Source organism: Crinia signifera, chromosome 5 (assembly GCF_055691185.1).
Source record: "Crinia signifera chromosome 5, ASM5569118v1, whole genome shotgun sequence".
Taxonomy (NCBI): Eukaryota; Metazoa; Chordata; class Amphibia; order Anura; family Myobatrachidae; genus Crinia; species Crinia signifera.
The window spans coordinates 331,988,597-332,015,571 of NC_139221.1; the positions used below are offsets into that span (position 1 = coordinate 331,988,597).

Genomic DNA, 26,975 nt, shown 5'->3' on the forward strand with positions numbered 1-26,975 from the left:
ATGAAGATTACCTGGATTACGTCGGATCAAGAGAAGACTTCTTCAGCGCAGGACCAGGTGAGTAGGATTTCCTTCCACAGCTCCAACATGGATTTCTTCGGACCCGGACACCGCCATGGACCTGGAGGACGACACGGACCGTCGACATGGACCTGGAGGACGACGCAGACAGCCGACATGGACGACACAGGACATCAGGACCAGGGCTACCTACGGGATCAAGAAAGGTAAGTATCAGTATGTATGTGTTATGTATGTATTAAACTTTTATTTTTCACGTGTGTCAGTGTGTTTATTTAACTCTTTCTTTTACTGTGGCACTACAAGACCCAGCGGGCCCTTTAATGCCCCGCAGGCTGGGACTTGTGGTTCTCCAAGTCCCAGCTTGCGGGGGAGGCTTGCTGGGACTCATAGTTCACCAGTAAAAGACAATGGTTTTTATTTTATTTTTACACCATACCATCAGCTCGATGCCCACCGCCCAGGGGCATCGAGGACAGCACCAGGCTTCAGCCTGGTCAGGTAAGTCCTGGAGGGGGGGGACCCCTTTATTGGGGGGGTCCCCACTCCCCCAGGGCCCCTGGCCAGGCTGACTGGTCGGTAGGGATGAATGCTTTGGCCGGGGGGACTTGTATAAAAAGTCTCCCCCCGGCTGTGGCATTACCCTGCTGGCTGGTTTTGCCTGGGGCTGGTTCTTAAAATACGGGGGACCCCTAGTCATTTTGTCCCCCGTATTTTGGGAACCAGCCCCATAGCAGGAGCCTGGGGCTGGTTGTTAAAAATCGGGGAACCCCTATTTGTCGGGTTCCCTGATTTTTAATTACCGGCTCCAGGCTCTGTCAGCCTGGTGCTGGTTTCGGCTGTGGGGGGGACCCCACGCCGTTTTTTTTTTTAATTTATTTATTTTTCTATTTTTTTACACTGCAGCCTGCACGGATCTGACTGATCCGTGCAGGCTAAAACGCAAATACGACATGAAAATGGTGTTCTATTTTCCTGTCGTATTTGCATGCCTGTTTCACACCACTTAGCAGCCGTATTATCAGTACGGCTGCTTAGTAAATCAGAAACCACCATTCTTTTGAATGGTGATTTCTGTCGTATTCTATCGATGGTGTAGACATTCGTATTTGTAAATACAAATACGAATGTTCCATCTTTAGGACTACGAATTGTTGTATTTTTGGGATTGTAAATCCCGAAAATACAAATTCGTAAAAAAAAGGTGTATTTCTGCCTACGAATACACCTTTTTTCTACGAATCCATTTTGGTAAATGTCCCCCTTACTTTCCCGAAAATATGGCAATTCGTAGTCGTATTGATGTGCTATCAATACGAATACGAATTGCCGTATTTTCGGGATAGTAATTATGTTTGTAGTAACTGGAGATAGAGTATTGCTGCATTATTTAAATACATGTATTATTACTATTATGTTTTTTGATACTCCACATTCTCAGTATCGTCATGTTTTTTTTTTTTTTTATGTTGTCATTTAATTGTATTAATGTGCTGTTTATTTTTCCATTTTTCACTTTGATTTGTTTGTATATTTACGTGACACACCTTTCTGTGGTGTAGTCATGATTTGTATACAACGGAGCCATGGTAATGGAGGCGTGCCGTGGTTGAACTGGGGCAGGCCGTGTAAGGACGTGATGACGCGGTACGGAGCTGATAGCGTCCTCACGGTGACCACAGGTAGACGTGCGGTATAGCTTTTCTGGTTGCTAGGGGCTACGTTGTTATTGTTGCTATGGCAACATAGTTGGTTTCTGGCGTCCTGATGCCGGACCGGCGCCGATGTGATGACGCGCGAGTCACGCTGACGTTCGGTGACGGCTGAATGGCGCCAAGACCAAGTGCGGGTGATTGGTGTAGGTTTGATTGGGGTATGTATAAATATTGTTATGTGTGCTTTCTGTATTTGTATCCTGATAAAGAACCATTATTAAAAGGTTCGAAACGTTGATAAACGAAACTGCCTCTGTGAGAAATTATTGTTGGTGAGTGCCGCCGTCTGGACGCATATATATATAGGGGTCTTGAGGACCGGCACTTAGAACATCCAGTGAAAATAAATGGTAAGGTGCCTTCCACAAAAAGGTATATAGCTGCGATTTCCAAGTAAATGAAAACAGGAGGCGGCACTCAAAAAAACGGTGAATACCTGTATTAAATCATAACAGTGCAAAAAACGTCAGTATTCATTGTCTACAGTTTCGGAGCTGACGCCCCTTCCTCAGGACAACTGACAACTCAACATAACCAAACAAAGGTAAAGTGCAGTCTGTGAGAAAGGCTTCCAGCCGAAACGGAACCGTCGACTGCCGACTGCTTGTATCATAAGCTGCAAGGATGGGTGATTATGCTTGTGACCCCCACTATTACTAAGAAGCAAAAGATTGCCATATTTTGCATTTAAGTCTGATGCTCAACCTTATGGATCAATAAATTGTGTCGTTCTGGACTTTAAAAAGGATCAAGGAGTGCTGTCTTCTATGTATCTCTGGGTACACAGTTTTCTTATATATATACATACATACATATATACAGTATAGGGGTGGGGGGGGGGGACCCGTGTGGAACTGAGTGACCACATCTAATGGTAAGGGGAACTAGTTCCACCTCCACCACAGCCCTGCACAGTGATTCCAACAGAAAACCCTGTTCCAGCCGCTTCCTTTTCGTGGGATTTTACTGTGGGAATTATGTGCAAGGTGCCCTACTACTACCCCTGTGGGTATTGTGAACAGGTAGCACTACTGTGTGGCATACATGTAAATATGTACTAATGTGTATCCTAACCTGAATAAAAGCACACTAATAGGTGATGTAATGTGAATCAGGGGCACTACTGTGTGTCATAAAGTCAATAAGGTGCCCTACTATGTGGTATAATACAAATCAGGGGCACTACATGCTGTGTAATGTGCATATGATTGTGCTACAGTGTAGCTTAATTTGAATTGAGGGTACAAATGTGTAACCACGCCCCTTCCATATTGGAAATAGGCACTGGTCAGGGCCCGACTAAGGGAGTGGGGTTGGGGACATGAGTTCCACCACCTCTCCGAGACCACTTTAAGCCCTGTATATATATTACATAAACTTAGTTCCTCTCTGATACTTTTACTCGCCCGTGTTACGATCCGAATGTTGGAGCCTGCGCGCCACACTCACAGACAGGTGGAAGGTGCGGCGAGCAGATTCAGAAGTCACGGTTTTGGAGCGGTTTGACATGGAATGGATGGGAGCATACAGTAACAATGATTACCAGTCTCCACCACATATGCTGTATAACGTTATGGTTAGTACATTTCCCAGCTGTCCCTGGGGCCGCCCTGTTATCGGTGCGGGGAGGGGAGATACAATAGTCCTGTGTACCACTGTCTGCTGATAATGAGATCAGTAACCAGGGATGAAAGAGACAGATATAATGACCAATACCGTACCTCGTGTAAGGGCGAGTGAGTGTTGAATATAAACTTTCTGGTAGTTATAATAAGTTCCATCAACTTGGGATCGTTGTAATCAAAGTGCTCCCCCAGCAGCGCGTAGCTGGTGATGTTCCCCACAGCGCAGCCCAGAAGGTTTATAGGATTGAAGGACTTTCCTAGGAGAGACAATAGCATACAATGACTTACAGTATGTAACGGTTTTCTATGAGAGGATGGTTGGTACACCTCATTAGGAGGCAGTTACCCATGGTTACAGGTGATGCAGGGTTAAGCAAACAGGCTGGTAGGAATTTCCTAAATTAAATTAACAAATGAAAGATTTATAAAAATGATGCTAAAGAATAATTAATGTAATAAGGTAACAGGAGCCCTGGGTGTTCCCCTACCAAGAGCAGGGTGACCAGATGCCTGCGATCACAGACACGGTTCTGGTCTCACAGGACCTGGCCAATAGGGGATACCGTCTTATAATCAGTAACCACCCATTTACTGACTCCACCCACTGTGCAGTGGGCGGGTATAATGTGGTAAGAAAAAGATAGAGAACAGCGGCTCGTCTCTACAATGAAATACACACCACCAATGGTAAAAATGAAAAAAGTTTTTATATTATTCAAAAAGGCACTTTAATACAATTATACAACAAATGAGAGAATAAAATAATTAATATGCTCACTCCTGGAAGGTTAGATGGTATATACCAATGAATCAGTGTATAAACAAGGGGTACATGCACATTACCAACGGACTGGATGGTGGGTCACTGTCCATGAATGGGGGAAGTGGAAGAATAACCACAGGTCCTCTCTAGTAGTGTGGTCTCCAGATGTCAGACCGCTGGAGGTGACTGTGAAATGGTCCGGAAATTGAATCTTGGGTGGCCCAAGGCTCCTCTCTGGTGATGCGGTGCCGCTGAAGCCGCTGGAGGATGCACAATGGAACCGCAAGGTGATGGTATGGTGTCCTTGCTTGTAATGGTAAGTGGTGCCCAATTTCACCTGGGGATATCCGGATAGCAATGCTGGATCAGGGGTGGGAGATAAATCTCCACAGAAAGGGATGGTGACCAGATTTGTCCAGAAGGCAGAATGGCAGTCCTTGAATATAAGGTTTTAAATCCAGGGGTGAGTGAAACAACTGACGCGTTTCACTACTGGCTGTAGCTTTATCAAAGGTCATTGTAGTGACGAGGCGCTGTTCTCTATCTTTTTCTTGGTACATTACTTTTAAGGTTTGACTACCCCTAAATTGAACAGCAGCCTTACCTAGAGTATCAGCTCCTATATAGGCGCCCTTGTCTTTTCTCCTATAGAATAAGACCTTGTTGGGGTATAATGTGGTGCCTGGAACCATAGTTACTTGCTTAAGCTTCTACCATCAGCACTTAATACTAATCGCTGCTGTGTATGCGTCAACACGCTGCCAACACTCCTGACTGGTTCCCCACTGGTAACTGACCACAGACCAGACCTCTGCAATGGTGGCTGGCTGAGGACAGAGCTTGGAGACACTGGACTGGTAGACAGAGGGGGTTTGCAGGTGCACTATGCAATCATTACTGCTAACATGTATTACTTTTATAATTCATTTCTGAGGATGTCAGCATACATTTGGCCAGATATATCTACCTGCTCACCACATTAAGGTCTCCTTATTAGAGCAGGTCCCTAGCACTATGGGGTTCATGCCTGGGGCGCAGGGCACTGGACTGGTACAAGGACAGAGAACAGATTCAGTGAACAGGACTACTAATGTTGTATTCCTTTTGGTCGCAAGCAATGATGTTTATTTGCTAAAATATAGTCCTGAAAAGGACCCTCCCCGATTACCAGGGAACAGCATACAGAGACGTCACGGCAGATGTACAATGTCGTGACCGCCAGCGTGCCTAGAACTGAAAATGTCCAAGGACCTATATGAGAAGTGGGGGAGGTGAGACCATGTAGGCGTGTCAGCATGTAGACCCCATACACTATACACCCCAATGCCTGGTGATCCTCATGCTGCCATGGTGATGGTCTATATGAGAAGTGGGGGAGGTGAGGCCATGTAGGCGTGTCAGCATGTAGAACCCATACACTATACGCCCCAATGCCTGGTGATCCTCATGCTGCCATGGTGATGGCCTATAGGAGAAGTGGGGGAGGTGAGGCCATGTAGGCGTGTCAGCATGTAGAACCCATACACTATACGCCCCAATGCCTGGTTATACTCATGCTGCCGTGGTGATGGGTCTATATGAGAAGTGGGGGAGGTGAGGCCATGTAGGCATGTCAGCATGTAGAAACCATACACTATACGCCCCATACCTGGTGATCCTCATGCTGCCATGGTGATGGCCTATATGAGAAGTGGAGGAGGTAAGGCCATGTAGGCATGTCAGCATGTAGACCCCATACACTATACGCCCCAATGCCTGGTGATCCTCATGCTGCCATGGTGATGGCCTATATGAGAAGTGGGGGAGGTGAGGCCATGTAGGCGTGTCAGCATGTATACCCCATACACAATACGCCCCAATGCCTGGTGATCCTCATGCTGCCATGGTGATGGACCTATATGAGAAGTGGAGGAGGTGAGGCCATGTAGTCATGTCAGCATGTAGACCCAATACAATATACACCCCAATGCCTGGTGATCCTCATGCTGCCATGGTGATGGCCTATATGAGAAGTGGGGGAGGTGAGGCCATGTAGGCGTGTCAGCATGTAGACCCCATACACTATACGCCCCAATGTCTGGTGATCCTCATGCTGCCATGGTGATGGGCCTATATGAGAAGTGGGAGAGGTGAGGCCATGTAGGCGTGTCAGCATGTAGACCTGATACAATATACACCACAATGCCTGGTGATCCTCATGCTGCCATGGTGATGGCCTATATGAAAAGTGGGGGAGGTGAGACCATGTAGGCATGTTAGCATGTAGACCTGATACAATATACACCACAATGCCTGGTGATCCTCATGCTGCCATGGTGATGGCCTATATGAGAAGTGGGGGAGGTGAGGCCATGTAGACATGTCAGCATGTAGAACCCATACACTATACGCCCCAATGCCTGGTGATCCTCATGCTGCCATGGTGATGGGCTTATATGAGAAGTGGGAGAGGTGAGGCCATGTAGGCGTGTCAGCATGTAGACCCCATACACTATACGCCCCAATGCCTGGTGATCCTCATGCTGCCATGGTGATGGGCCTATATGAGAAGTGGAGGAGGTGAGGCCATGTAGGCGTATCATCATGTGGACCCCATACACTATATGCCCCAATGCCTGGTGATACTCATGCTGCCATAGTGATGGTCTATATGAGAAGTGGGGGAGGTGAGGCCATGTAGACATGTCAGCATGTAGAACCCATACACTATACGCCCCAATGCCTGGTGATCCTCATTCTGCCATGGTGATGGTCTATATGAGAAGTGGGGGAGGTGAGGCCAAGTAGACATGTCAGAATGTAGATCTCATACACTATAGGCCCCAATGCCTGGTGATCCTCATGCTGCCATGGTGATGGCCTATATGAGAAGTGGGGGAGGTGAGGCCATGTAGACATGTCAGCATGTAGACCCCATACACTATACGCCCCAATGCCTGGTGATGCTCATGCTGCCATGGTGATGGCCTATATGAGAAGTGGGGGAGGTGAGGCCATGTAGACATGTCAGCATGTAGACCCCATACACTATACGCCCCAATGCCTGGTGATCCTCATGCTGCCATGGTGATGGTGTATATGAGAAGTTGGGGAGGTGAGGCCATGTAGGCGTGTCAGCATGTAGATCCCATACACTATACGCCCCAATGCCTGGTGATCATGATGCTGCCATGGTGATGGGCCTATATGAGAAGTGGGGGAGGTGAGGCCATGTATGCGTGTCAGCATGTAGAACACATAAACCATACGCCCCAATGCCTGGTGATCCTCATGCTGCCATGGTGATGGGCCTATATGAGAAGTGGGGGAGGTGAGGCCATGTAGGCATGTCAGCATGTAGACCCCATACACTATACGCCCCAATGCCTGGTGATCCTCATGCTGCCATGGTGATGGACCTATATGAGAAGTGGGGGAGGTGAGGCCATGTAGACGTGTCAGCATGTAGAACCCATAAACCATACGCCCCAATGTCTGGTGATCCTCATGCTGCCATGGTGATGGGCATATATGACAAGTGGGGGAGGTGAGGCCATGTAGACATGTCAGCATGTAGAACCCATACACTATATTCCCCAATGCCTGGTGATCCTCATGCTGCCATGGTGATGGCCTATATGAGAAGTGGGGGAGGTGAGGCCATGTAGACATGTCAGCATGTAGAACCCATACACTATACGCCCCAATGCCTGGTGATCCTCATTCTGCCATGGTGATGGTCTATATGAGAAGTGGGGGAGGTGAGGCCAAGTAGACATGTCAGAATGTAGATCTCATACACTATAGGCCCCAATGCCTGGTGATCCTCATGCTGCCATGGTGATGGCCTATATGAGAAGTGGGGGAGGTGAGGCCATGTAGACATGTCAGCATGTAGACCCCATACACTATACGCCCCAATGCCTGGTGATGCTCATGCTGCCATGGTGATGGCCTATATGAGAAGTGGGGGAGGTGAGGCCATGTAGACATGTCAGCATGTAGACCCCATACACTATACGCCCCAATGCCTGGTGATCCTCATGCTGCCATGGTGATGGTGTATATGAGAAGTTGGGGAGGTGAGGCCATGTAGGCGTGTCAGCATGTAGATCCCATACACTATACGCCCCAATGCCTGGTGATCATGATGCTGCCATGGTGATGGGCCTATATGAGAAGTGGGGGAGGTGAGGCCATGTATGCGTGTCAGCATGTAGAACACATAAACCATACGCCCCAATGCCTGGTGATCCTCATGCTGCCATGGTGATGGGCCTATATGAGAAGTGGGGGAGGTGAGGCCATGTAGGCATGTCAGCATGTAGACCCCATACACTATACGCCCCAATGCCTGGTGATCCTCATGCTGCCATGGTGATGGACCTATATGAGAAGTGGGGGAGGTGAGGCCATGTAGACGTGTCAGCATGTAGAACCCATAAACCATACGCCCCAATGTCTGGTGATCCTCATGCTGCCATGGTGATGGGCATATATGACAAGTGGGGGAGGTGAGGCCATGTAGACATGTCAGCATGTAGAACCCATACACTATATTCCCCAATGCCTGGTGATCCTCATGCTGCCATGGTGATGGCCTATATGAGAAGTGGGGGAGGTGAGGCCATGTAGGCATGTCAGCATGTAGATCCCATACACTATAAGACCCAATGCCTGGTGATCCTCATGCTGCCATGGTGATGGGCCTATATGAGAAGTGGGAGAGGTGAGGCCATGTAGGTGTGTCAGCATGTAGACCCCATACACTATAGGCCCCAATGCCTGGTGATCCTCATGCTGCCATGGTGATGGGCCTATATGAGAAGTGGGGGAGGTGAGGCCATGTAGGCATGTCAGCATGTAGATCCCATACACTATATGCCCCAATGCCTGGTGATTCTCATGGTGATGGTCTATATGAGAAGTGGGGGAGGTGAGGCCATGTAGGCATGTCAACATGTAGACCTGGTGATCCCCATGGTGATGGTCTATATGAGAAGTGGGGGAGGTGAGGCCATGTAGGCATGTCAGGATGTAGACCCCACACACTATAAGACCCAATGCCTGCTGATCCTCATGCTGCCATGGTGATGGGCCTATATGAGAAGTGGGAGAGGTGAGGCCATGTAGGTGTGTCAGCATGTAGACCCCATACACTATAGGCCCCAATGCCTGGTGATCCTCATGCTGCCATGGTGATGGGCCTATATGAGAAGTGGGGGAGGTGAGGCCATGTAGGCATGTCAGCATGTAGACCCCATACACTATATGCCCCAATGCCTGGTGATCCTCATGCTACCATGGTGATGGCCTATATGAGAAGTGGGGGAGGTGAGGCCATGTAGCCGTGTCAGCATGTAGACCCCATACACTATAGCCCCCAATGCCTGGTGATCCTCATGCTGCCGTGGTGATGGATCTATATGAGAAGTGGGGGAGGTGAGGCCATGTAGCCATGTCAGCATGTAGACCCCATACACTATATGCCCCAATGCCTGGTGATCCTCATGCTGCCATGGTGATGGGCCTATATGAGAAGTGGGGGAGGTGAGGCCATGTAGACATGTCAGCATGTAGACCCCAAACACTATACGCCCCAATGCCTGGTGATCCTCATGCTGCCATGGTGATGGGCCTATATGAGAAGTGGAGGAGGTGAGGCCATGTAGGCATATCATCATGTAGACCCCATACACTATACGCCCCAATGCCTGGTGATCCTCATGCTGCCATGGTGATGGGCCTATATGAGAAGTGGGGGAGGTGAGGCCATGTAGCCATGTCAGCATGTTGACCCCATACACTATATGCTTCAATGTCTGGTGATCCTCATGCTGCCATGGTGATGGCCTATATGAGAAGTGGGGGAGGTGAGGCCATGTAGCCGTGTCAGCATGTAGACCCCATACACTATAGGCCCCAATGCCTGGTGATCCTCATGCTGCCGTGGTGATGGGTCTATATGAGAAGTGGGGGAGGTGAGGCCATGTAGGCATGTCAGCATGTAGACCCCATACACTATACGCCCCAATGCCTGGTGATCCTCATGCTGCCATGGTGATGGACCTATATGAGAAGTGGGGGAGGTGAGGCCATGTAGACGTGTCAGCATGTAGAACCCATAAACCATACGCCCCAATGTCTGGTGATCCTCATGCTGCCATGGTGATGGGCCTATATGAGAAGTGGGGGAGGTGAGGCCATGTAGGCATGTCAGCATGTAGACCCCATACACTATACGCCCCAATGCCTGGTGATCCTCATGCTGCCATGGTGATGGACCTATATGAGAAGTGGGGGAGGTGAGGCCATGTAGACGTGTCAGCATGTAGAACCCATAAACCATACGCCCCAATGTCTGGTGATCCTCATGCTGCCATGGTGATGGGCATATATGACAAGTGGGGGAGGTGAGGCCATGTAGACATGTCAGCATGTAGAACCCATACACTATATTCCCCAATGCCTGGTGATCCTCATGCTGCCATGGTGATGGCCTATATGAGAAGTGGGGGAGGTGAGGCCATGTAGGCATGTCAGCATGTAGATCCCATACACTATAAGACCCAATGCCTGGTGATCCTCATGCTGCCATGGTGATGGGCCTATATGAGAAGTGGGAGAGGTGAGGCCATGTAGGTGTGTCAGCATGTAGACCCCATACACTATAGGCCCCAATGCCTGGTGATCCTCATGCTGCCATGGTGATGGGCCTATATGAGAAGTGGGGGAGGTGAGGCCATGTAGGCATGTCAGCATGTAGATCCCATACACTATATGCCCCAATGCCTGGTGATTCTCATGGTGATGGTCTATATGAGAAGTGGGGGAGGTGAGGCCATGTAGGCATGTCAACATGTAGACCTGGTGATCCCCATGGTGATGGTCTATATGAGAAGTGGGGGAGGTGAGGCCATGTAGGCATGTCAGGATGTAGACCCCACACACTATAAGACCCAATGCCTGCTGATCCTCATGCTGCCATGGTGATGGGCCTATATGAGAAGTGGGAGAGGTGAGGCCATGTAGGTGTGTCAGCATGTAGACCCCATACACTATAGGCCCCAATGCCTGGTGATCCTCATGCTGCCATGGTGATGGGCCTATATGAGAAGTGGGGGAGGTGAGGCCATGTAGGCATGTCAGCATGTAGACCCCATACACTATATGCCCCAATGCCTGGTGATCCTCATGCTACCATGGTGATGGCCTATATGAGAAGTGGGGGAGGTGAGGCCATGTAGCCGTGTCAGCATGTAGACCCCATACACTATAGCCCCCAATGCCTGGTGATCCTCATGCTGCCGTGGTGATGGATCTATATGAGAAGTGGGGGAGGTGAGGCCATGTAGCCATGTCAGCATGTAGACCCCATACACTATATGCCCCAATGCCTGGTGATCCTCATGCTGCCATGGTGATGGGCCTATATGAGAAGTGGGGGAGGTGAGGCCATGTAGACATGTCAGCATGTAGACCCCAAACACTATACGCCCCAATGCCTGGTGATCCTCATGCTGCCATGGTGATGGGCCTATATGAGAAGTGGAGGAGGTGAGGCCATGTAGGCATATCATCATGTAGACCCCATACACTATACGCCCCAATGCCTGGTGATCCTCATGCTGCCATGGTGATGGGCCTATATGAGAAGTGGGGGAGGTGAGGCCATGTAGCCATGTCAGCATGTTGACCCCATACACTATATGCTTCAATGTCTGGTGATCCTCATGCTGCCATGGTGATGGCCTATATGAGAAGTGGGGGAGGTGAGGCCATGTAGCCGTGTCAGCATGTAGACCCCATACACTATAGGCCCCAATGCCTGGTGATCCTCATGCTGCCGTGGTGATGGGTCTATATGAGAAGTGGGGGAGGTGAGGTTATGTAGCCATGTCAGCATGTAGACCCCATACACTATATGCCCCAATGCCTGGTGATTCTCATGCTGCCATGGTGATAGGTCTATATGAGAAGTGGGGGAGGTGAGGCCATGTAGGCATGTCAGCATGTAGAACCCATACACTATATTCCCCAATGCCTGGTGATCCTCATGCTGCCATGGTGATGGCCTATATGAGAAGTGGGGGAGGTGAGGCCATGTAGGCATGTCAGCATGTAGACCCCATACACTATAAGACCCAATGCCTGGTGATCCTCATGCTGCCATGGTGATGGACCTATATGAGAAGTGGGGAGGTGAGGCCCTGTAGACGTGTCAGCATGTAGAACCCATACACTATAGGCCCCAATGCCTGGTGATCCTCATGCTGCCATGGTGATGGGCCTATATGAGAATTAGGGGAGGTGAGGCCATGTAGGCGTGTCAGCATGTAGATCCCATACACTATACGCCCCAATGCCTGGTGATCATGATGCTGCCATGGTGATGGGCCTATATGAGAAGTGGGGGAGGTGAGGCCATGTATGCGTGTCAGCATGTAGAACACATAAACCATACGCCCCAATGCCTGGTGATCCTCATGCTGCCATGGTGATGGGCCTATATGAGAAGTGGGGGAGGTGAGGCCACGTAGGCATGTCAGCATGTAGACCCCATACACTATACGCCCCAATGCCTGGTGATCCTCATGCTGCCATGGTGATGGGCCTATATGAGAAGTGGGGGAGGTGAGGCCATGTAGACGTGTCAGCATGTAGAACCCATAAACCATACGCCCCAATGTCTGGTGATCCTCATGCTGCCATGGTGATGGGCCTATATGAGAAGTGGGGGAGGTGAGGCCATGTAGACATGTCAGCATGTAGAACCCATACACTATATTCCCCAATGCCTGGTGATCCTCATGCTGCCATGGTGATGGCCTATATGAGAAGTGGGGGAGGTGAGGCCATGTAGGCATGTCAGCATGTAGATCCCATACACTATAAGACCCAATGCCTGGTGATCCTCATGCTGCCATGGTGATGGGCCTATATGAGAAGTGGGAGAGGTGAGGCCATGTAGGTGTGTCAGCATGTAGACCCCATACACTATAGGCCCCAATGCCTGGTGATCCTCATGCTGCCATGGTGATGGGCCTATATCAGAAGTGGGGGAGGTGAGGCCATGTAGCCATGTCAGCATGTAGACCCAATACACTATATGCCTCAATGCCTGGTGATCCTCATGCTGCCATGGTGATGGCCTATATGAGAAGTGGGGGAGGTGAGGCCATGTAGCCGTGTCAGCATGAAGACCCCATACACTATAGGCCCCAATGCCTGGTGATCCTCATGCTGCCGTGGTGATGGGTCTATATGAGAAGTGGGGGAGGTGAGTCCATGTAGCCATGTCAGCATGTAGACCCCATACACTATATGCCCCAATGCCTGGTGATCCTCATGCTGCCATGGTGATGGGCCTATATGAGAAGTGGGGGAGGTGAGACCATGTAGGCATGTCAGCATGTAGACCCCAAACACTATACGCCCCAATGCCTGGTGATCCTCATGCTGCCATGGTGATAACCTATATGAGAAGTGGGGGAGGTGAGGCCATGTAGGCGTGTCAGCATGTAGACCCCATACACTATACGCCCCAATGCCTGGAGATCCTCTTGCTGCCATGGTGATGGACCTATATGAGAAGTGGGGGAGGTGAGGCCCTGTAGACGTGTCAGCATGTAGAACACATACAATATAGGCCCCAATGCCTGGTGATCCTCATGCTGCCATGGTGATGGGCCTATATGAGAAGTGGGGGAGGTGAGGCCCTGTAGGCGTGTCTGCATGTAGAGCCCATACACTATACGCCCCAATACCTGGTGATCCTCATGCTGCTATGGTGATGGGCCTATATGAGAAGTGGGGGAGGTGAGGCCATGTAGGCATGTCAGAATGGAGAACCCATACACTATACGCCCCAATGCCTGGTGATCCTCATGCTGCCGTGGTGACGGGCCTATATGAGAAGTGGGGGAGGTGAGTCCATGTAGACGTGTCAGCATGTAGAACCCATAAACCATACGCCCCAATGCCTGGTGATCCTCATGCTGCCATGGTGATGGGCCTATATGAGAAGTGGGGGAGGTGAGGCCATGTAGACGTGTCAGCATGTAGACCCCATACACTATACACCCCAATGCCTGTAGATCCTCATGCTGCCATGGTGATGGGCCTATATGAGAAGTGGGGGAGGTGAGGCCCTGTAGACGTGTCAGCATGTAGAACCCATAAACCATACGCCCCAATGCCTGGTGATCCTCATGCTGCCATGGTGATGGGCCTATATGAGAAGTGGGAGAGGTGAGGCCATGTAGACGTGTCAGCATGTAGAACCCATAAACCATACGCCCCAATGCCTGGTGATCCTCATGCTGCCATGGTGATGGGCCTATATTAGAAGTGGGAGAGGTGAGGCCATGTAGACGTGTCAGCATGTAGAACCCATAAACCATACGCCCCAATGCCTGGTGATCCTCATGCTGCCATGGTGATGGGCCTATATGAGAAGTGGGAGAGGTGAGGCCATGTAGGTGTGTCAGCATGTAGACCCCATACACTATAGGCCCCAATGCCTGGTGATCCTCATGCTGCCATGGTGATGGGCCTATATGAGAAGTGGGGGAGGTGAGGCCATGTAGCCATGTCAGCATGTAGACCCCATACACTATATGCCCCAATGCCTGGTGATCCTCATGCTGCCATGGTGATGGCCTATATGAGAAGTGGGGGAGGTGAGGCCATGTAGCCGTGTCAGCATGTATACCCCATACACTATACGCCCCAATGCCTGGTGATCCTCATGCTGCCATGGTGATGACCTATATGAGAAGTGGGGGAGGTGAGACCATGTAGGCATGTCAGCATGTAGACCCCAAACACTATACGCCCCAATGCCTGGTGATCCTCATGCTGCCATGGTGATGACCTATATGAGAAGTGGGGGAGGTGAGGCCATGTAGGCGTGTCAGCATGTAGACCCCATACACTATATGCCCCAATGCCTGGTGATCCTCATGCTGCCATGGTGATGGGCCTATATGAGAAGTGGGGGAGGTGAGGCCATGTAGACGTGTCAGCATGTAAAACCCATAAACCATACGCCCCAATGCCTGGTGATCCTCATGCTGCCATTGTGATGGGCCTATATGAGAAGTGGGGGAGGTGAGGCCATGTAGACATGTCAGCATGTAGAACCCATACACTATACGCCCCATACCTGGTGATCCTCATGCTGCCATGGTGATGGCCTATATGAGAAGTGCGGGAGGTGAGGCCATGTAGCCATGTCAGCATGTAGACCCCATACACTATACGCCCCATACCTGGTGATCCTCATGCTGCCATGGTGATGGGCCTATATGAGAAGTGGGGGAGGTGAGACCATGTAGGCGTGTCAGCATGTAGAACCCATACACTATACACCCAAATGCCTGGAGATCCTCATGCTGCCATGGTGATGGGCCTATATGAGAAGTGGGGGAGGTGAGGCCCTGTAGACGTGTCAGCATGTAGAACCCATACAATATAGGCCCCAATGCCTGGTGACCCTCATGCTGCCATGGTGATGGCCTATATGAGAAGTGCGGGAGGTGAGGCCATGTAGACGTGTCAGCATGTAGAACCCATAAACCATACGCCCCAATGCCTGGTGATCCTCATGCTGCCATGGTGATGGGCCTATATGAGAAGTGGGAGAGGTGAGGCCATGTAGGTGTGTCAGCATGTAGACCCCATACACTATAGGCCCCAATGCCTGGTGATCCTCATGCTGCCATGGTGATGGGCCTATATGAAAAGTGGGGGAGGTGAGGCCATGTAGCCATGTCAGCATGTAGACCCCATACACTATATGCCCCAATGCCTGGTGATCCTCATGCTGCCGTGGTGATGGGTCTATATGAGAAGTGGGGGAGGTGAGGCCATGTAGCCATGTCAGCATGTAGACCCCATACACTATATGCCCCAATGCCTGGTGATACTCATGCTGCCGTGGTGATGGGTCTATATGAGAAGTGGGGGAGGTGAGGCCATGTAGCCATGTCAGCATGTAGACCCCATACACTATATGCCCCAATGCCTGGTGATCCTCATGCTGCCATGGTGATGGTCTATATGAGAAGTGGGGGAGGTGAGACCATGTAGGCGTGTCAGCATGTAGACCCCATACACTATAGGCCCCAATGCCTGGTGATCCTCATGCTGCCATGGTGATGGTGTATATGAGAAGTTGGGGAGGTGAGGCCATGTAGGCGTGTCAGCATGTAGATCCCATACACTATACGCCCCAATGCCTGGTGATCATGATGCTGCCATGGTGATGGGCCTATATGAGAAGTGGGGGAGGTGAGGCCATGTATGCGTGTCAGCATGTAGAACACATAAACCATACGCCCCAATGCCTGGTGATCCTCATGCTGCCATGGTGATGGGCCTATATGAGAAGTGGGGGAGGTGAGGCCATGTAGGCATGTCAGCATGTAGACCCCATACACTATACGCCCCAATGCCTGGTGATCCTCATGCTGCCATGGTGATGGACCTATATGAGAAGTGGGGGAGGTGAGGCCATGTAGACGTGTCAGCATGTAGAACCCATAAACCATACGCCCCAATGTCTGGTGATCCTCATGCTGCCATGGTGATGGGCATATATGACAAGTGGGGGAGGTGAGGCCATGTAGACATGTCAGCATGTAGAACCCATACACTATATTCCCCAATGCCTGGTGATCCTCATGCTGCCATGGTGATGGCCTATATGAGAAGTGGGGGAGGTGAGGCCATGTAGGCATGTCAGCATGTAGATCCCATACACTATAAGACCCAATGCCTGGTGATCCTCATGCTGCCATGGTGATGGGCCTATATGAGAAGTGGGAGAGGTGAGGCCATGTAGGTGTGTCAGCATGTAGACCCCATACACTATAGGCCCCAATGCCTGGTGATCCTCATGCTGCCATGGTGATGGGCCTATATGAGAAGTGGGGGAGGTGAGGCCATGTAGGCATGTCAGCATGTAGATCCCATACACTATATGCCCCAATGCCTGGTGATTCTCATGGTGATGGTCTATATGAGAAGTGGGGGAGGTGAGGCCATGTAGGCATGTCAACATGTAGACCTGGTGATCCCCATGGTGATGGTCTATATGAGAAGTGGGGGAGGTGAGGCCATGTAGGCATGTCAGGATGTAGACCCCACACACTATAAGACCCAATGCCTGCTGATCCTCATGCTGCCATGGTGATGGGCCTATATGAGAAGTGGGAGAGGTGAGGCCATGTAGGTGTGTCAGCATGTAGACCCCATACACTATAGGCCCCAATGCCTGGTGATCCTCATGCTGCCATGGTGATGGGCCTATATGAGAAGTGGGGGAGGTGAGGCCATGTAGGCATGTCAGCATGTAGACCCCATACACTATATGCCCCAATGCCTGGTGATCCTCATGCTACCATGGTGATGGCCTATATGAGAAGTGGGGGAGGTGAGGCCATGTAGCCGTGTCAGCATGTAGACCCCATACACTATAGCCCCCAATGCCTGGTGATCCTCATGCTGCCGTGGTGATGGATCTATATGAGAAGTGGGGGAGGTGAGGCCATGTAGCCATGTCAGCATGTAGACCCCATACACTATATGCCCCAATGCCTGGTGATCCTCATGCTGCCATGGTGATGGGCCTATATGAGAAGTGGGGGAGGTGAGGCCATGTAGACATGTCAGCATGTAGACCCCAAACACTATACGCCCCAATGCCTGGTGATCCTCATGCTGCCATGGTGATGGGCCTATATGAGAAGTGGAGGAGGTGAGGCCATGTAGGCATATCATCATGTAGACCCCATACACTATACGCCCCAATGCCTGGTGATCCTCATGCTGCCATGGTGATGGGCCTATATGAGAAGTGGGGGAGGTGAGGCCATGTAGCCATGTCAGCATGTTGACCCCATACACTATATGCTTCAATGTCTGGTGATCCTCATGCTGCCATGGTGATGGCCTATATGAGAAGTGGGGGAGGTGAGGCCATGTAGCCGTGTCAGCATGTAGACCCCATACACTATAGGCCCCAATGCCTGGTGATCCTCATGCTGCCGTGGTGATGGGTCTATATGAGAAGTGGGGGAGGTGAGGTTATGTAGCCATGTCAGCATGTAGACCCCATACACTATATGCCCCAATGCCTGGTGATTCTCATGCTGCCATGGTGATAGGTCTATATGAGAAGTGGGGGAGGTGAGGCCATGTAGGCATGTCAGCATGTAGAACCCATACACTATATTCCCCAATGCCTGGTGATCCTCATGCTGCCATGGTGATGGCCTATATGAGAAGTGGGGGAGGTGAGGCCATGTAGGCATGTCAGCATGTAGACCCCATACACTATAAGACCCAATGCCTGGTGATCCTCATGCTGCCATGGTGATGGACCTATATGAGAAGTGGGGAGGTGAGGCCCTGTAGACGTGTCAGCATGTAGAACCCATACACTATAGGCCCCAATGCCTGGTGATCCTCATGCTGCCATGGTGATGGGCCTATATGAGAATTAGGGGAGGTGAGGCCATGTAGGCGTGTCAGCATGTAGATCCCATACACTATACGCCCCAATGCCTGGTGATCATGATGCTGCCATGGTGATGGGCCTATATGAGAAGTGGGGGAGGTGAGGCCATGTATGCGTGTCAGCATGTAGAACACATAAACCATACGCCCCAATGCCTGGTGATCCTCATGCTGCCATGGTGATGGGCCTATATGAGAAGTGGGGGAGGTGAGGCCACGTAGGCATGTCAGCATGTAGACCCCATACACTATACGCCCCAATGCCTGGTGATCCTCATGCTGCCATGGTGATGGGCCTATATGAGAAGTGGGGGAGGTGAGGCCATGTAGACGTGTCAGCATGTAGAACCCATAAACCATACGCCCCAATGTCTGGTGATCCTCATGCTGCCATGGTGATGGGCCTATATGAGAAGTGGGGGAGGTGAGGCCATGTAGACATGTCAGCATGTAGAACCCATACACTATATTCCCCAATGCCTGGTGATCCTCATGCTGCCATGGTGATGGCCTATATGAGAAGTGGGGGAGGTGAGGCCATGTAGGCATGTCAGCATGTAGATCCCATACACTATAAGACCCAATGCCTGGTGATCCTCATGCTGCCATGGTGATGGGCCTATATGAGAAGTGGGAGAGGTGAGGCCATGTAGGTGTGTCAGCATGTAGACCCCATACACTATAGGCCCCAATGCCTGGTGATCCTCATGCTGCCATGGTGATGGGCCTATATCAGAAGTGGGGGAGGTGAGGCCATGTAGCCATGTCAGCATGTAGACCCCATACACTATATGCCTCAATGCCTGGTGATCCTCATGCTGCCATGGTGATGGCCTATATGAGAAGTGGGGGAGGTGAGGCCATGTAGCCGTGTCAGCATGAAGACCCCATACACTATAGGCCCCAATGCCTGGTGATCCTCATGCTGCCATGGTGATGGGCCTATATGAGAAGTGGGGGAGGTGAGACCATGTAGGCATGTCAGCATGTAGACCCCAAACACTATACGCCCCAATGCCTGGTGATCCTCATGCTGCCATGGTGATGACCTATATGAGAAGTGGGGGAGGTGAGGCCATGTAGGCGTGTCAGCATGTAGACCCCATACACTATACGCCCCAATGCCTGGAGATCCTCTTGCTGCCATGGTGATGGACCTATATGAGAAGTGGGGGAGGTGAGGCCCTGTAGACGTGTCAGCATGTAGAACACATACAATATAGGCCCCAATGCCTGGTGATCCTCATGCTGCCATGGTGATGGGCCTATATGAGAAGTGGGGGAGGTGAGGCCCTGTAGGCGTGTCTGCATGTAGAGCCCATACACTATACGCCCCAATACCTGGTGATCCTCATGCTGCTATGGTGATGGGCCTATATGAGAAGTGGGGGAGGTGAGGCCATGTAGGCATGTCAGAATGGAGAACCCATACACTATACGCCCCAATGCCTGGTGATCCTCATGCTGCCGTGGTGACGGGCCTATATGAGAAGTGGGGGAGGTGAGTCCATGTAGACGTGTCAGCATGTAGAACCCATAAACCATACGCCCCAATGCCTGGTGATCCTCATGCTGCCATGGTGATGGGCCTATATGAGAAGTGGGGGAGGTGAGGCCATGTAGACGTGTCAGCATGTAGACCCCATACACTATACACCCCAATGCCTGTAGATCCTCATGCTGCCATGGTGATGGGCCTATATGAGAAGTGGGGGAGGTGAGGCCCTGTAGACGTGTCAGCATGTAGAACCCATAAACCATACGCCCCAATGCCTGGTGATCCTCATGCTGCCATGGTGATGGGCCTATATGAGAAGTGGGAGAGGTGAGGCCATGTAGACGTGTCAGCATGTAGAACCCATAAACCATACGCCCCAATGCCTGGTGATCCTCATGCTGCCATGGTGATGGGCCTATATTAGAAGTGGGAGAGGTGAGGCCATGTAGACGTGTCAGCATGTAGAACCCATAAACCATACGCCCCAATGCCTGGTGATCCTCATGCTGCCATGGTGATGGGCCTATATGAGAAGTGGGAGAGGTGAGGCCATGTAGGTGTGTCAGCATGTAGACCCCATACACTATAGGCCCCAATGCCTGGTGATCCTCATGCTGCCATGGTGATGGGCCTATATGAGAAGTGGGGGAGGTGAGGCCATGTAGCCATGTCAGCATGTAGACCCCATACACTATATGCCCCAATGCCTGGTGATCCTCATGCTGCCATGGTGATGGCCTATATGAGAAGTGGGGGAGGTGAGGCCATGTAGCCGTGTCAGCATGTATACCCCATACACTATACGCCCCAATGCCTGGTGATCCTCATGCTGCCATGGTGATGACCTATATGAGAAGTGGGGGAGGTGAGACCATGTAGGCATGTCAGCATGTAGACCCCAAACACTATACGCCCCAATGCCTGGTGATCCTCATGCTGCCATGGTGATGACCTATATGAGAAGTGGGGGAGGTGAGGCCATGTAGGCGTGTCAGCATGTAGACCCCATACACTATATGCCCCAATGCCTGGTGATCCTCATGCTGCCATGGTGATGGGCCTATATGAGAAGTGGGGGAGGTGAGGCCATGTAGACGTGTCAGCATGTAAAACCCATAAACCATACGCCCCAATGCCTGGTGATCCTCATGCTGCCATTGTGATGGGCCTATATGAGAAGTGGGGGAGGTGAGGCCATGTAGACATGTCAGCATGTAGAACCCATACACTATACGCCCCATACCTGGTGATCCTCATGCTGCCATGGTGATGGCCTATATGAGAAGTGCGGGAGGTGAGGCCATGTAGCCATGTCAGCATGTAGACCCCATACACTATACGCCCCATACCTGGTGATCCTCATGCTGCCATGGTGATGGGCCTATATGAGAAGTGGGGGAGGTGAGACCATGTAGGCGTGTCAGCATGTAGAACCCATACACTATACACCCAAATGCCTGGAGATCCTCATGCTGCCATGGTGATGGGCCTATATGAGAAGTGGGGGAGGTGAGGCCCTGTAGACGTGTCAGCATGTAGAACCCATACAATATAGGCCCCAATGCCTGGTGACCCTCATGCTGCCATGGTGATGGCCTATATGAGAAGTGCGGGAGGTGAGGCCATGTAGACGTGTCAGCATGTAGAACCCATAAACCATACGCCCCAATGCCTGGTGATCCTCATGCTGCCATGGTGATGGGCCTATATGAGAAGTGGGAGAGGTGAGGCCATGTAGGTGTGTCAGCATGTAGACCCCATACACTATAGGCCCCAATGCCTGGTGATCCTCATGCTGCCATGGTGATGGGCCTATATGAAAAATGGGGGAGGTGAGGCCATGTAGCCATGTCAGCATGTAGACCCCATACACTATATGCCCCAATGCCTGGTGATCCTCATGCTGCCGTGGTGATGGGTCTATATGAGAAGTGGGGGAGGTGAGGCCATGTAGCCATGTCAGCATGTAGACCCCATACACTATATGCCCCAATGCCTGGTGATACTCATGCTGCCGTGGTGATGGGTCTATATGAGAAGTGGGGGAGGTGAGGCCATGTAGCCATGTCAGCATGTAGACCCCATACACTATATGCCCCAATGCCTGGTGATCCTCATGCTGCCATGGTGATGGTCTATATGAGAAGTGGGGGAGGTGAGACCATGTAGGCGTGTCAGCATGTAGACCCCATACACTATAGGCCCCAATGCCTGGTGATCCTCATGCTGCCATGGTGATGGGCCTATATGAGAAGTGGGGGAGGTGAGGCCATGTAGGCGTGTCAGCATGTAGATCCCATACACTACAAGCCATAATGCCTGGTGATCCTCATGCTGCCATGGTGATGGGCCTATATGAGAAGTGGGGGAGGTGAGACCATGTAGGCATGTCAGCATGTAGACCCCAAACACTATACGCCACAATGCCTGGTGATCCTCATGCTGCCATGGTGATGACCTATATGAGAAGTGGGGGAGGTGAGGCCATGTAGGCGTGTCAGCATGTAGACCCCATACACTATATGCCCCAATGCCTGGTGATCCTCATGCTGCCATGGTGATGGGCCTATATGAGAAGTGGGCGAGGTGAGGCCATGTAGACGTGTCAGCATGTAGAACCCATAAACCATACGCCCCAATGCCTGGTGATCCTCATGCTGCCATGGTGATGGGCCTATATGAGAAGTGGGGGAGGTGAGGCCATGTAGACATGTCAGCATGTAGAACACATACACTATATTCCCCAATGCCTGGTGATCCTCATGCTGCCATGGTGATGGCCTATATGAGAAGTGGGGGAGGTGAGGCCATGTAGGCATGTCAGCATGTAGACCCCATACACTATAAGACCCAATGCCTGGTGATCCTCATGCTGCCATGGTGATGGGCCTATATGAGAAGTGGGGGAGGTGAGGCCCTGTAGGCGTGTCTGCATGTAGAGCCCATACACTATACGCCCCAATACCTGGTGATCCTCATGCTGCTATGGTGATGGGCCTATATGAGAAGTGGGGGAGGTGAGGCCATGTAGGCATGTCAGAATGGAGAACCCATACACTATACGCCCCAATGCCTGGTGATCCTCATGCTGCCGTGGTGACGGGTCTATATGAGAAGTGGGGGAGGTGAGTCCATGTAGACGTGTCAGCATGTAGAACCCATAAACCATACGCCCCAATGCCTGGTGATCCTCATGCTGCCATGGTGATGGGCCTATATGAGAAGTGGGGGAGGTGAGGCCATGTAGACGTGTCAGCATGTAGACCCCATACACTATACACCCCAATGCCTGGAGATCCTCATGCTGCCATGGTGATGGGCCTATATGAGAAGTGGGGGAGGTGAGGCCCTGTAGACGTGTCAGCATGTAGAACCCATAAACCATACGCCCCAATGCCTGGTGATCCTCATGCTGCCATGGTGATGGGCCTATATGAGAAGTGGGAGAGGTGAGGCCATGTAGACGTGTCAGCATGTAGAACCCATAAACCATACGCCCCAATGCCTGGTGATCCTCATGCTGCCATGGTGATGGGCCTATATGAGAAGTGGGAGAGGTGAGGCCATGTAGACGTGTCAGCATGTAGAACCCATAAACCATACGCCCCAATGCCTGGTGATCCTCATGCTGCCATGGTGATGGGCCTATATGAGAAGTGGGAGAGGTGAGGCCATGTAGGTGTGTCAGCATGTAGACCCCATACACTATAGGCCCCAATGCCTGGTGATCCTCATGCTGCCACGGTGATGGGCCTATATGAGAAGTGGGGGAGGTGAGGCCATGTAGCCATGTCAGCATGTAGACCCCATACACTATATGCCCCAATGCCTGGTGATCCTCATGCTGCCATGGTGATGGCCTATATGAGAAGTGGGGGAGGTGAGGCCATGTAGCCGTGTCAGCATGTATACCCCATACACTATACGCCCCAATGCCTGGTGATCCTCATGCTGCCATGGTGATGACCTATATGAGAAGTGGATGAGGTGAGACCATGTAGGCATGTCAGCATGTAGACCCCAAACACTATACGCCCCAATGCCTGGTGATCCTCATGCTGCCATGGTGATGACCTATATGAGAAGTGGGGGAGGTGAGGCCATGTAGGCGTGTCAGCATGTAGACCCCATACACTATATGCCCCAATGCCTGGTGATCCTCATGCTGCCATGGTGATGGGCCTATATGAGAAGTGGGGGAGGTGAGGCCATGTAGACGTGTCAGCATGTAAAACCCATAAACCATACGCCCCAATGCCTGGTGATCCTCATGCTGCCATGGTGATGGGCCTATATGAGAAGTGGGGGAGGTGAGGCCATGTAGACATGTCAGCATGTAGAACCCATACACTATACGCCCCATACCTGGTGATCCTCATGCTGCCATGGTGATGGCCTATATGAGAAGTGCGGGAGGTGAGGCCAGGTAGCCATGTCAGCATGTAGACCCCATACACTATACGCCCCATACCTGGTGATCCTCATGCTGCCATGGTGATAGGCCTATATGAGAAGTGGGGGAGGTGAGACCATGTAGGCGTGTCAGCATGTAGAACCCATACACTATACACCCAAATGCCTGGAGATCCTCATGCTGCCATGGTGATGGGCCTATATGAGAAGTGGGGGAGGTGAGGCCCTGTAGACGTGTCAGCATGTAGAACCCATACAATATAGGCCCCAATGCCTGGTGACCCTCATGCTGCCATGGTGATGGCCTATATGAGAAGTGAGGGAGGTGAGGCCATGTAGACGTGTCAGCATGTAGAACCCATAAACCATACGCCCCAATGCCTGGTGATCCTCATGCTGCCATGGTGATGGGCCTATATGAGAAGTGGGAGAGGTGAGGCCATGTAGGTGTGTCAGCATGTAGACCCCATACACTATAGGCCCCAATGCCTGGTGATCCTCATGCTGCCATGGTGATGGGCCTATATGAGAAGTGGGGGAGGTGAGGCCATGTAGCCATGTCAGCATGTAGACGCCATACACTATATGCCCCAATGCCTGGTGATCCTCATGCTGCCGTGGTGATGGGTCTATATGAGAAGTGGGGGAGGTGAGGCCATGTAGCCATGTCAGCATGTAGACCCCATACACTATATGCCCCAATGCCTGGTGATACTCATGCTGTCGTGGTGATGGGTCTATATGAGAAGTGGGGGAGGTGAGGCCATGTAGCCATGTCAGCATGTAGACCCCATACACTATATGCCCCAATGCCTGGTGATCCTCATGCTGCCATGGTGATGGTCTATATGAGAAGTGGGGGAGGTGAGACCATGTAGGCGTGTCAGCATGTAGACCCCATACACTATAGGCCCCAATGCCTGGTGATCCTCATGCTTCCATGGTGATGGGCCTATATGAGAAGTGGGGGAGGTGAGGCCATGTAGGCGTGTCAGCATGTAGATCCCATACACTACACGCCCCAATGCCTGGTGATCCTCATGCTGCCATGGTGATGGGCCTATATGAGAAGTGGGGGAGGTGAGACCATGTAGGCATGTCAGCATGTAGACCCCAAACACTATACGCCACAATGCCTGGTGATCCTCATGCTGCCATGGTGATGACCTATATGAGAAGTGGGGGAGGTGAGGCCATGTAGGCGTGTCAGCATGTAGACCACATACACTATATGCCCCAATGCCTGGTGATCCTCATGCTGCCATGGTGATGGGCCTATATGAGAAGTGGGCGAGGTGAGGCCATGTAGACGTGTCAGCATGTAGAACCCATAAACCATACGCCCCAATGCCTGGTGATCCTCATGCTGCCATGGTGATGGGCCTATATGAGAAGTGGGGGAGGTGAGGCCATGTAGACATGTCAGCATGTAGAACACATACCCTATATTCCCCAATGCCTGGTGATCCTCATGCTGCCATGGTGATGGCCTATATGAGAAGTGGGGGAGGTGAGGCCATGTAGGCATGTCAGCATGTAGACCCCATACACTATAAGACCCAATGCCTGGTGATCCTCATGCTGCCATGGTGATGGGCCTATATGAGAAGTGGGAGAGGTGAGGCCATGTAGGTGTGTCAGCATGTAGACCCCATACACTATAGGCCCCAATGCCTGGTGATCCTCATGCTGCCATGGTGATGGGCCTATATGAGAAGTGGGGGAGGTGAGGCCATGTAGCCATGTCAGCATGTAGACCCCATACACTATATGCCCCAATGCCTGGTGATCCTCATGCTGCCATGGTGATGGCCTATATGAGAAGTGGGGGAGGTGAGGCCATGTAGCCGTGTCAGCATGTAGACCCCGTACACTATAGGCCCCAATGCCTGGTGATCCTCATGCTGCCGTGGTGATGGGTCTATATGAGAAGTGGGGGAGGTGAGGCCATGTAGCCATGTCAGCATGTAGACCCCATACACTATATGCCCCAATGCCTGGTGATCCTCATGCTGCCATGGTGATGGGCCTATATGAGAAGTGGGGGAGGTGAGGCCATGTAGACATGTCAGCATGTAGAACCCATACACTATATGCCCCAATGCCTGGTGATCCTCATGCTGCCATGGTGATGGCCTATATGAGAAGTGGGGGAGGTGAGGCCATGTAGGCGTGTCAGCATGTAGACCCCATACACTATACGCCCCAATGCCTGGTGATCGTCATGCTGCCATGGTGATGGGCCTATATGAGAAGTGGGGGAGGTGAGGCCATGTAGGCATGTCAGCATGTAGATCTCATACACTATACGCCCCAATACCTGGTGATCCTCATGCTGCTATGGTGATGGCCTATATGAGAAGTGGGGGAGGTGAGGCCATGTAAGTGTGTTAGCATGTAGAACCCATACACTATCCCCCCAAATGCCATGGTGATGG

General features: G+C 51.3%; 1 protein-coding gene across 1 annotated transcript in view; it reads right to left on the bottom strand.

Annotated features, from left to right (window-relative positions):
* LOC146005648 (cytochrome P450 2F5-like) overlaps positions 1-26,975 on the bottom strand; it is a 90,080-nt gene that overhangs the window by 34,765 nt on the left and 28,340 nt on the right. The window contains exon 6 of the mRNA XM_083145039.1: positions 3,458-3,618. Within this exon, the coding sequence (XP_083001165.1) occupies positions 3,458-3,618 (161 nt within the window). The remainder of the gene's footprint in view (positions 1-3,457; positions 3,619-26,975) is intronic.